Source organism: Apus apus, chromosome 23 (assembly GCF_020740795.1).
Source record: "Apus apus isolate bApuApu2 chromosome 23, bApuApu2.pri.cur, whole genome shotgun sequence".
Taxonomy (NCBI): domain Eukaryota; kingdom Metazoa; phylum Chordata; class Aves; order Apodiformes; family Apodidae; genus Apus; species Apus apus.
Genome location: NC_067304.1, coordinates 171,131 through 182,375, shown reverse-complemented (window position 1 = coordinate 182,375; position 11,245 = coordinate 171,131). Strand labels below are relative to the sequence as shown.

Genomic DNA, 11,245 nt, shown 5'->3' with positions numbered 1-11,245 from the left:
CAGCCGCACCAGGCTCCTCTATTGCAGCAGGAGTTTAGAAAGCAGGGGGGTCCAGTTCTAGCCTTCCTGGGTTATTAAATCCGGGCCGTGTCACATGGCCAGCATCCTGCAAGGACTGTGTTGCGAGACAATATCGGGGAGCTACCGGTTGTCAGGTGCTTTTGTGACTTCCCCCCCCGCGATGTGGAGGGTTTTTCCAATAAGACCGAGGGTCACACGTAGCGCTGCTTCTCACAGAGGAGCGGCCGCTGTGGGACCGTATTTTAGAGTGGTGGTTAGAAGGCACAGCCCCACCACGCTCACAGACTGCTTCTAAGACCAATGTTTATAATCGGTTTATTAAGGGTTAACACAAGCTGAGGGATGGTGTTTAGGGAAAATATAAATGTAAATGGCTATATATATATATATATATATATACATTAAGAAAGTAAGTGTCCTCTAGGGAGGTAATGCACTGTGCTTGTAATGTACTGTGCTTTTAAGGCGTTCTCTTTGGGAGAGGGTTAAGGACCGAAGGGAGGGAGGAAGCCCGAGGCAGTGCTCCTTAAGAGGTCATGCTGTGTGTGTATGAGGAGAGGTTGGGGGGGAGGGGAGGGGGCTCCGGCCCCGACCCCAGGGCTCGGGACCCCGGCACGCTCGGCGCTGAGGCTCAGGCTGGACCCGGGGCAGGCAGGCAGGCAGGGTCCCAGCACCAGTGTCCGCAGCAGGGGGGTGTCCCAGGCAGAAAGCATCAAAACGGGCCTCAGGGAGGAGGGAAGGGCCCACCTGCTGCCCTCGCCCCTTTGATACCCCCTGACCCACTGGTCCAGTCAGTGTCACTGTCCAGAGCCAATGAGCGTCCATGAGCCCCACGTTAGGGCGGTGACTGCCAGGGGCACAGGGTGGCTTGTCGCCCATCCTTTCTGTCCCGGGCCACAGCTGTTGTTTTGGGTTCAGTTGTCCTTGAGAAGCAAGTCTGTTTTAGTTCGTTAGCTGGGGATAATCAGGAGAGGCCTTCGCTGGCTTAAAAGGCATTTTGTTTAGACTGATGTGGGGAAGAAAAGAACAGTTTCCCACACTGTGTCTGTTCATCTGCCTTTGATCTCTATCTGTGCATTCCTGAATTGGTGTGTTTCTGCATCCAGATCTGTCTGCCACTGACTCCAGTATTGGATTCTGGGACTTTTCCAGGGCCTGCTCTGCAGTCTCAATGGTAATGTGAGTGTTAATGGGAGGGGGGAGGGATGTGATAATGGTTTTGTATATATTTGTATATAATTGTTAATATTTAATTATTTTCCTTTTCATCATTACTGTTTCATTGAAGCTGTGTAGTTCAGTTTAGTTTCCATCCTGTCAGTCTCTTGCCCTTATTCTCCCTCCATTCCCTATAGGGGAGGGGTGAGGGGTTAGTGGCTGGCTCAGCTTTAAACTATTAACACTTTAAAAAACAACTCAGGGTCTTTTTTTTTTTTTTTTTTAGCCCAAATGGTTATGCAACACTGAAGTGGGTTTCCATGTATGGAGCAGCTTTGTACAATGTCTGGTCAATAAGAAATATCTCAAGCTGTGGGGGATAAATGTGTTCCTTGATACAGTATTTCTATCATCACCAGATTGTAGGTTGTGGTCTTTCAATACTTAAAGAAGGCCTTGTAAGAAAGATGGGGACAAACTTCTTAGCAGGACACGGCATGATGGCTTTAAACTAAAAAGGGCGGATTTAAACTAAATATAAGGAAGACATTTTTTATTATGAGGATAGTGAAACACAGGTACAGGTTTCCCAGAGAAGTGTTAAAAGCACCATCCCTGGAATCATTAAAAACTAGGTTGGATTGGCCTCTGAGCAACCTGATGGAGTTGAAGATGCCCCTGCTTATTGCAAAAAGGTTGGACTAGAAGACTTTTAAAGGTCTCTTCTAAGCCAAACCATTCAGTGATTTTATTACTCTAATATTTGGCAAGAACAGAACAGAATAGAATAGGATAGGATAGAATAATAGAAAAAGATTGTGAAGGTGATTGAGTATTGATCTGCCTCATAGTAGGAAAGCTCTACAGAGCTGGATCAATGGGCTGAGGCAAATTGTATTATGAAATGAAAATGTAAAGACCAGGGGGTGTTGGTCGACAGTGGCTGAATATGAGCCAGCGTGTGCCCATGTGGCCAAGGCCAACTGCATCCTGGCTTGTATCAGCAATGTTGTGGCCAGCAGGATTAGGTCAAGGATCACCCCCCTGTGCTCAGCACTGGTGAGGCTGTGCCTCAAATAATGGGATCAGTTTTGGGCCCTTTTGACAAGAAGGACACTGAGGGGCTGGAGCATGTCCAGAGAAGGCAACAGAGCTGGGGAAGTGGCTGGAGCACAAGTCAGATGAGGAGCAGCTGAGAGACTTGGGGGTGTTCAGCCTGGAGAAGCAGAGGCTCATGGGAGACCTTCTCTCTTTCTACAACTACCTGAAAGGAGGTTGGAGTGAAGGGGAGTTCAGTCTCTTGACCCAGGTAACAAGTGAGAGGATGAAAGGAAATGGCCTCAAGTTGTGCCAGGGGATGTTTAGATTGGATATTAGGAAAAAAATGTTCACTGAAAAGGTTTTCAGGGACTGGAAGAGATTTCCTAGGGCAGTGGTGGAGGCACCATCTCTGTAGCTGTTTAAAAGTGTGTTCATGTGGTGCTGAGGGACATGGTTTAGTCGTGGACTTGGTAGAGTTAGGTTAATTGTTGGACTTGATGATCTTAAAGGTCTTTTCCAACCAAAATCATTTTATGATTCTGTGATTCTATGATTAAGCTAAGGACAGATTGAATTAGCTTATTTTCTGCTTCCCTGTATTTTGGCTGCTCTTTTTTCTCCCTTCTACAAGTATTGCTTTTTGCCTTTCAGCAGCTAAATCTCATTTCTCAGTCTCTCCACTTTATAAAGACTTATGCTGGAGATTTCTTACCAGGCTAACACCCATGATTCTGACAGTCTTTCTAAAATTGTTCCTAGTGACGTGGGTGTCCAGGGAGGAGCAGTGGCAGCACCAACATCCCCACCTTCTCTCCTGAGGCTGCTTCACTAACTGTCTTATAACCAGGCTAGAGAGACACAGAGGTGTTCAGAGAACCATATCCAGGTGTTTTCCAGGGGAATGACAGATACGAAAACAGGTAACCACTACTTCCTGCAGCATCAAAGACTGAGGAGTATGCTGCTGACTGTTGGCTTCTGACAGTGCTAAATCCCTTCTAGCATGCCTGGAATTGCTGAGGTAGTGTGGCACCTCAGACATCTCCAGAAGCAGCTGCAGGTACAGCTTAGCTGGGCTCCCTGTAATGGGCTTCCTTCAGCATCAAGAAATGCTGCCTGTCAGATAATCAGTGTAGGAGAAGCACTCTGGCAGTTTCTGGCAGTGAGCAAAGCTAGTCTGAACTGTGCTCTACCTCTGATCTTGCAAAGCACTGAGATGTATGAGCGTTAAAAAGCATAGGCTGGATGTTTGAGGACATTTTGAAATAAGCATTTTCTGCTGGCCTGTAGATAATCTGCACATAAATGATTACTTTGAAAGCCTTAATTTAAAATAAATGTGGGCACCTCAGGTTTTTCAGAAGATAGAAGTATTTAGTTTTTCTGTACACTTATATGAATAAGTAGGTAGATCAGAAGACAATGATGGAGGAGAGACACAGCCAGCATCCTCAGTCTTCTGCCTGGAAGAAGATACCCCTTCCCTGTGTCAGAATGACTCTTACACATCTTCCAGCTGAAATTTATTCTTCCTAAGAATATACCTGGTATTGTGGTGCTGCTTGCTTGTAGCTCCCATCCTTCAAGCATGTCCGGCAAGGAGTCATTGTGCTCTGGGAAGGTGGAAATGCACAGGGAAGGCTCTGCTCCCCGGCGAGTGGGCCCTCAGCTGGATTTGTAAGTAACAGAGTGGGAAGCTTGGGAATGCTGAATTATTCTGGACCCACTCAGAAGTTATAAAAGCCTGACCTGTTCAGGAAAATGGGGTGTTGTAAGGAGATCACCTACTTTTAATCCCTTTCTTCTCTCAGTGACTCTAAACTGCATGAAGCAGTTTGCTTGCATGAAAATGTCTTTTAGCACCCAGAAGACTTGAGATTTCTGCATCAGCTGTGGCTTATCTGTCGTGTTAGATGCCCCATGGCTGCATAATTGTCACTGGATTCACTGACAGATAAAATCTCCTTTAACTTTTGATGAGATTCACCCTTCACCATGTAAAAATTAATGATTCAGATCTAAGATAGTCTCCCAGATCTTTGTGTTTGGATACAGAATCCCTTACATGTGGGGAGAGCTGGGGTGATACTCTCTCACTAAGGTCCAAGAATCTCCTCATGCCTTGCCTTGCTTTATTTTGATTGCCTCTCCCTGCCTAGCCTTGCCTTGTTTTGTCCTTCCCTTTTTAATATCTTCCCTCCTTCTCCCCCTATTTCTTCTTAATGTTCTTACACTAAATGCAGCTCTTACAAGATCAGCACAAGGAGTGTAAGCAAGACTGTTCTTAAAGGGATTAGGATTTAACAATTTTATTTCTTTTTTTCTCACCTATCAATGGATATTCAATTTAATAAAATCATCTGTAAAAAACCTAAACAAGTCAAATGCTGTAACCCAGATGACCAAACCCAGTCATTCAGGCTCAAGGATTCTGATGACTCTGTTCTTTCCTCGCTCTGCAAACCTCCCTGAAGCAAGCAACATGATAGATTTCCAAACATTCATGCATATCTTGGTCAAGCTTGCCTAATCCTGCAATCATGTCTATGCTGATGCTTGTCTAATCTTTCTCTAGGCTTGACGTGTATGCAACAGCAGACAGGCCATCAGCATTCTCTAAGAGCCTGTTGCTGGGACTGTTCTGTATGGGGAAAATGCCCCAAAGAAAAGGTTTGGACAATCACACCACTGGACCTGGATTCATTCTTCTGGGATTTTCTGATCACTCCAGCCTGCAGGGCCTGCGCTTCACAGTCTTCCTGGTCATCTACCTGGTAGTCATCACAGGAAACAGTCTGATTGTACTCATCACAGTGGTGGACTCAAGCCTCTACACCCCTATGCATTTCTTCCTGAGGAACTTGTCCTTTCTGGAGATCTGCTACACGTCAGTCACTCTGCCAAAAATGCTGGTGGGTTTCCTAATGGAAGATGGCAGGATCTCCTTCCTTGGCTGTGCTGCCCAGCTCTATTTCCTGGTTTTATTGGGCAGCACTGAATGTCTTCTCCTGGCTGCCATGGCCTATGACCGCTACACAGCCATCTGTGACCCCCTGCACTATACCCTCATCATGAGCAGGGGTCTCTGCATCAGCCTGGTTGTGGGGTCATGGATGGCTGTCATACCAATGCAAGTAGGACAGACCTACCAGCTGTTCACTTTGCCCTTCTGTGCATCCCATGACCTTCATCACTTCTTCTGTGATGTGCCCCCTCTGCTAGAACTGGCCTGTGCAGAAACTTTCTGGAACCAAGTGACGCTGTACATCATCATTCTGGTATTTGCAGTTCTTCCCTTCTCCTTAATTGTTATTTCTTACATTAAAATTATCAGGGCAATTCTCAAAATACCTTCCGTCCTGGGCAGACACAAAGCCTTTTCCACCTGCTCTTCACACCTCGGGGTGGTGACACTCTTCTATGGCTCAGCCACAATTGTCTACTTAAAGCAACGGTCAAGGGACTCTGCAGACACTGACAAATACCTTGCCCTGTTTTACACAATTGTGACCCCCGTGTTTAACCCTGTCATCTATAGCCTAAGGAATAAGGAAGTGAGAATTGCCTTGAAGAAACTTCTAAGGACAAGGTGATAATACAGAGAATGTAAAATAGCAGCAAAAGTCCCACTGGGGTACTTGGTTGCCTGAACAATGACATTCCATATTTGCTCAAACAAAGCCATGTGTCCAGCCTGGCTTTCAACCCCTCGAGAAGGGGAAAGGTGTCCTGAGGCGTTCCTGTTACGTCATGTCCCACTGTGATATCTTTGTACTCAACAGCATCTCCAGTGCCCCTAAGTAGTTTAATACCTAATTCAGGCTGTGTGTGACCAATGTCATGTTAAAAAGAAATAGTCAGATCATGGTCAGGAGTCAATGAGGCCCAGAGGGTGACACATCCAATGAAGAGGTGACTACCCTGAGGTTTGAGAAATTACTCACCAGACCCCACGGACTGTGATCCTGTGATACTGTGTCCCTATGTGGAATCGGCTGAAAACAGTTAAGAGTCATGTAAGTCATCTTCCCCTACAATGACGTCTTGCACTGAGTTGTGTCGTACTTGACTAACTTGACAAGAAGAACAAATTAAAAAATCAGTAGGACAGTCCAGCACTGCAACAGGGTCCCAGAGACCTGTAGAGTTTCCGTCTGTGATTATTTAACCGCAGCCTGCAACTAAAGCCTGCACAGCAGCCAGAGCCCTGCTCACTCTGCCAGTGGGACCAGGGAGAGAAGCAAAGCAAAACAAGGAATTCCTTCACATCCCTTTGGTCAGTTGGAGTCAGCTGTGCTGGCTGTGCTCCTTCTCAGCATCTTGTGCACATGCACACTAGCAAAGCATGGGAAGTTGAAAAGTCCTCAACTTCTTAGCAACAACTAAAAACATCAGTATATTATAAACCTTCTTCATACATCAAATCCCATGCCAAATCCAAAACACAAAGCTATTTAGCTACTAAGAAGAGAATTGTCTCCATCCAAGACAAAACCAGGACACAGGTGTTTCCAAGCAATTGAGGAACCAACAAGGAGAGGTGCTACGCTGGACCTTGTTCTCACCAACAAGGAAGAGATGGTGAGGGATGCTAATGTGTTGGCTTAGGCTGGTGGTACGCTCAGTACCCACTTGTGCCACATGAGTCCAGTAACCTTAGGTGTGTCTGGATCCAGTTCTGTCTGTGTCTTAGGCAAGTTAGCAAAAATCAGCTCCCGCATGGCTATTTTTCTCAGATATTTGGCACAGTCTTTCAATAGCCGTCCACTTGGTCTGTATCATCCCTGAAGAGATTCCTGTTTTTCGACACTCAGCAAGAGTAATGTCCAGAGAGTGTGGGGTTGTGCTTCTCTTTCAGACAGTCCTCATGTCTCTAGCCATCTCTCTCAACCGCTTGGCTTCATTACCCTCTAATTCCACACCATCCGCTCTGTTATCCCAGCACCAAATAAAGAGTTGTTCTCCTTCGTGCCGACTATAGTCTTTCCGGGTATCTCCCAGCTTGCTAAGGGACAGAGAGCAGGTAGTCACCTCCTCATGACCCAATCTTCTTGTGTTTTGCCTCCTTCAGGGGCAGCTGGCACCATCGGAATGCCTAAGTAAGCCACATCACCCATTACTAGGTGCTGAGTAGCTGCAATGCTTCTCATCACTGCAGGACCTGTTGCACGGGTTGTGGTTGACACAGAGTACGTGCCTCAGTGCCATGTGCTCACTTTAAGGAGAACCAGAAACTGAGAAACATTCAAAGGGCCTGATACAAAAAAGCACAGGAATGTAATTGTTCCAAGACCATTCCAGATTGGCCATGCCCATCACCATTTCATAAAGATCAGAAACTGATGTAACCCCAAATGAATTTGTTGTGCCCTAAGCCAAGGCCATACAACCCAGAAAACCTGCACCTCAAAGTCCACACCCAAAAGCAATAAACTGTATCGAATTAAACCCAAAGAGCAGTAAAGCAGCCCAGAGCTGCCAAAACAATTCCAAAACCAAACATATGAGAAGTCCACCCACTGACCCTCCGAACCACGCTGCCTACATGACAAATAATGTGGTCAAACCCATTAAACCTTCCAGCCCTTGGAGACCACGAGTTTAAAGGTTCATGATTCTTTCATGTGAGTGATTTATTCAGTATTTCAAATAAACATTGGATGCCTAATGAACTGTCTTTCTTTAGTCTGTATCCAAAGCAAACTGAAGGAGTTTGCTCTCCATGACCCCTGCCCAGCTGAGAAGGGGAATCAGGAAAAGGACAGAAGCCCCGTGGGTGAAATACAAAAGGATTTAAAAAAAATAGTAAAGCGAATACATAAGGCTTTCATAAGGAGCATGAGGTCAGTGCTGCGGGATACACCCATCAGGAAGTGTGGGGCAGCTACCCTGACTTAAGCTCCTTGCTGGCTGGGAGCTACTAATGACTTGTCCTCATGGCTAGCCTAGGATACCAGCCCAGTGAAAGCTGGACAGGCAGGGAACCACCACCCCTCCAAGAGCACAGCAGAGGACCCAGGGGTCTGAGCTGCCTACCTGTGCTCCCCTCCTGACCCAACACCAAGTGCGCAGTCTGGGGGATGGTGCTCAATAGAGCCCTGGTAAGAACCAGTTTCCCACTGTGCCCCCAGATCACAGAGTATACCAGGGGCTGGCACAGTCTTCCACTTGCCTCTCCCAGCCCCACGGGAGGACTCTCCAGGTTACCTAATCTGCTCTTGTCTGGGAGCACAACGTGGGTGGCAAAGGGGGACCTCCTTTACAGAGACACCCTGGGTGCCAGAGCTCCCTCAGCCACTCTGCTCGTCACGGTGGTCCAGCCGGAGAGGACCCAGGCATCCAGGTGCTGGCAGAAGGGAGGGGATGTGGACAAAGACACACACAAACACACACGGCGAGCGTAGGTTTGCTGAAGGGATTTATTGATCGTGAGGGAGAAAGGGCCCAGGGCTCCCAGGGTACTGGGTGGGGTCATCCAGGGATGATCATCTCCTCTTGCCACTGGAGGGGGACAGGACGAGGACAAGGGTGTCACCCATCGAGAGATACAGCCAGGCGTTTTTGGCGCAGAAGCTCCTCCAGCTGCTCAACCGTAGGGAGCTGGGGAGAAAGGGAGGGTTAGGGACATCCTTGGGTGCACCTGGGTGTATTTGGGGGCAGGGGAAAGCAATGGAGTCACTGGGGAAGGTGTCTCTGGAGAGAAATGGGGTCCATGAGCTTGCACGGTGGTGCACAGAAAGCCATGGGGGTCCACATCTGGGTGTGTGTATGTTTACTGGGGCATCCCGGGGTATAGTGGGCTGCAACGGGAAGGGTGGGAATGCAATGGGATCCCCAGGGAAGGGCTCTCCCTAGGAAAAAATTGGGGTGCAGGTGTGCTATCTGGGGTTAGAGGGAGGTGCACTGGGGTGTACTGGGGTATATACTGGCATAAGCTGGAGTGTTGTTGCCAGGGAGGGGAGGGTCTTGGGCCAGCAAAACTTCAAATACTCACCTTAGGCCTCTTCACTCGACCAATGTTGTTTCCCACCTGGAAAGAGATCATGAGACCTCATGAGACCACTGGGATGTCCGCAGACCCAGCAAGGCATGGGAAGACCAAATTGCCCTCCTGTTCCCCAGGCTGGACTCAGTGCTACCCCACTACTTACATTCATGCTAGAACTTCCACTTGCTTCCAGGATTCCCTATGGAAAAAGAGTAAAAGGCTGGTCTGCATTGGACCTCGGTGGGGCTGTGGGTGAGGAGTAGGTGTCCCCATTTCCTGCAGGCCCATGACTTCCTCCTGATGTGATGGGGAAAATGCCTCCTACTCCCCCCAGTCCCATTTTGCCATGATTCACCTGGAATGTTTGTTCATGCAGCAACCAGGGCTGGGAATGCAGACAAGGATAGTATGGAGAATGTGATGGATTGAAAGGCAACAAGAGTGGGAGGAAACACAGAGACAGGGCACTGGGGTCAGTTTGGGGAACCCTAACGACTGGACTGAGAGTCCTGAAGAAACAGAACTGCATGGGATGCAAATGGGGGATGAAGGAATTCAGGTGGAGGGGAAACAGGAGCTTCAAGAGAGGGGGTTAGTAAAGAAAGGAAGAGGACTGCAGAGACCAAAATGAGGAGAGTGGGAGAGTGTTTGTGAGTGGGGGTCCAAGGAGGGGGATGTGGGGCCAGTGTCACCGTGAAAAGCATGAAAGGGAAAGGACTGAGGGGAAAGATGGAAAGAAAGGCCTTGGGAGCGATCAATGGGAGGGCATTTGGGGACCCTAGATAGGACACAGAAGAGATCATGGGGAGGAGAAATCTGAGGGGACCAAAAGGGTGGGATGGGGAAGCCCAAAATGGAGAGGGGTGGGACCACGAAGACCAGAAACCGGTGTGGGCCCTCGCAAGACATCGCAGTGGACCTTCCCAGGGAGGGGGCAGATCCAAGCGTTCCCTGAGGAACCCAGCTCTGGGCAACAGAAGCTGAATTGCAGGGCAAGTGGAGGGAACCGATGGAGCTGTGGGAGGGAGAAAGGTGCATTGGCCAGGCCTGGAGGTGCAGGGGAGCCTGGAGAAGCCCCTTGCTTGGGAAAGGGAGAGGCCAAGTTGAGGGGTTTTGTGCTCACCGCTAGGATTTCATTCTGCAGGAGAGCGGATCTCCTGCAGCCAAGACCCATCCCCAGCATTGAGCCCCTCCCGTGGCACTGGGAACTCACCTGAGCATCTGCTGGGGTGCACAGCAGGATGGTGAAGAGCAGGACCACGCTGAGCACCGCCACCTTCATCTTCCTCTGCAGTGTAGTGAGTCTGGGGTGAAGCTGGAGAAGCTGAGGGACAGATTTATCTCTCCCAGGACTCCTCCTTGACCCTCCCCACCCCGAGTGCCCCCAGGACAAAGCCAGGTTTGGCAGAGACACCAGTGCTGGCAACAAGCCCATCCCCAGCACAGATTCACCCCTGCCTCCAGCACAGGTTCAGCCACCTTCCCTGGCATCAGTCCATCTTCCTGTATGGGGCAGCTGCACAGGGAAGAGACCAGGCTTGTGGGGGTCATGAGGGGGGCTGGCAGTGTGCCCCTGACAGCCTGCAGGGATGACCCCCTACTCCAACTTGAAACCGTCCTCCAACAGTCCCGCAAAGGCCGATCCGCCATCTCCAGTGCCCCTCACCTCCCAGCACTGCCATCTCCCACGGCCTCAGAGCTCCCAGGCCAGTCTTTCGCTCCAGGACTGTCCCCGAGATGATGCCAGCCTCAGACCACAGCTGTGTGAGCAGAATTGACTCTGAGCCCTCTCCGGCTCCTTGGGTGGGACTGACCCCTCTTCTTGGGGTACCAGTGAGACCAGTATTAGGGGTACACTAACACTTAGAGGTGGGAGGACAACTGGGGTCACGGGTGATAGGGACAGTTGCTGACTGGGCTCTTCAGTTGCTGGAGGCACTGGTCAGGGCTTGGCTGAGGGGAAGGTCTGGGGTGGTTCTATGATTCTACGTGGTCACAGTGCGCAGGTCCAGTCCACCACATTTCCCTTGAGCTGCA

At 49.1% G+C, this 11,245-nt stretch overlaps 1 protein-coding gene and 1 long non-coding RNA gene across 2 annotated transcripts; one reads left to right on the top strand and one right to left on the bottom strand.

The window, feature by feature from the left end:
• Nucleotides 1-4,874: 4,874 nt before the first annotated feature.
• Nucleotides 4,875-5,813, top strand: LOC127393830 (olfactory receptor 10AG1-like). The gene has a single exon (XM_051639318.1). The coding sequence runs from the start codon at nt 4,875-4,877 to the stop codon at nt 5,811-5,813; it is 939 nt and encodes a 312-aa protein (XP_051495278.1).
• A 2,819-nt stretch (nt 5,814-8,632) lies between these two features.
• LOC127393614 (uncharacterized) lies at nt 8,633-10,512 on the bottom strand. Its single transcript, XR_007891500.1, has 4 exons — nt 10,422-10,512; nt 9,372-9,407; nt 9,215-9,250; nt 8,633-8,820 (listed from the first exon to the last, which is right to left on the bottom strand). It is a non-coding gene; the product is annotated as an uncharacterized LOC127393614 (long non-coding RNA).
• Nucleotides 10,513-11,245: the final 733 nt, after the last annotated feature.

Coding starts and splice junctions, on each gene's coding strand:
- LOC127393830 (XM_051639318.1), top strand. CDS start 4,875: ATGCCCCAAAGAAAAGGTTTGGACAATCACACCACTGGACCTGGATTC.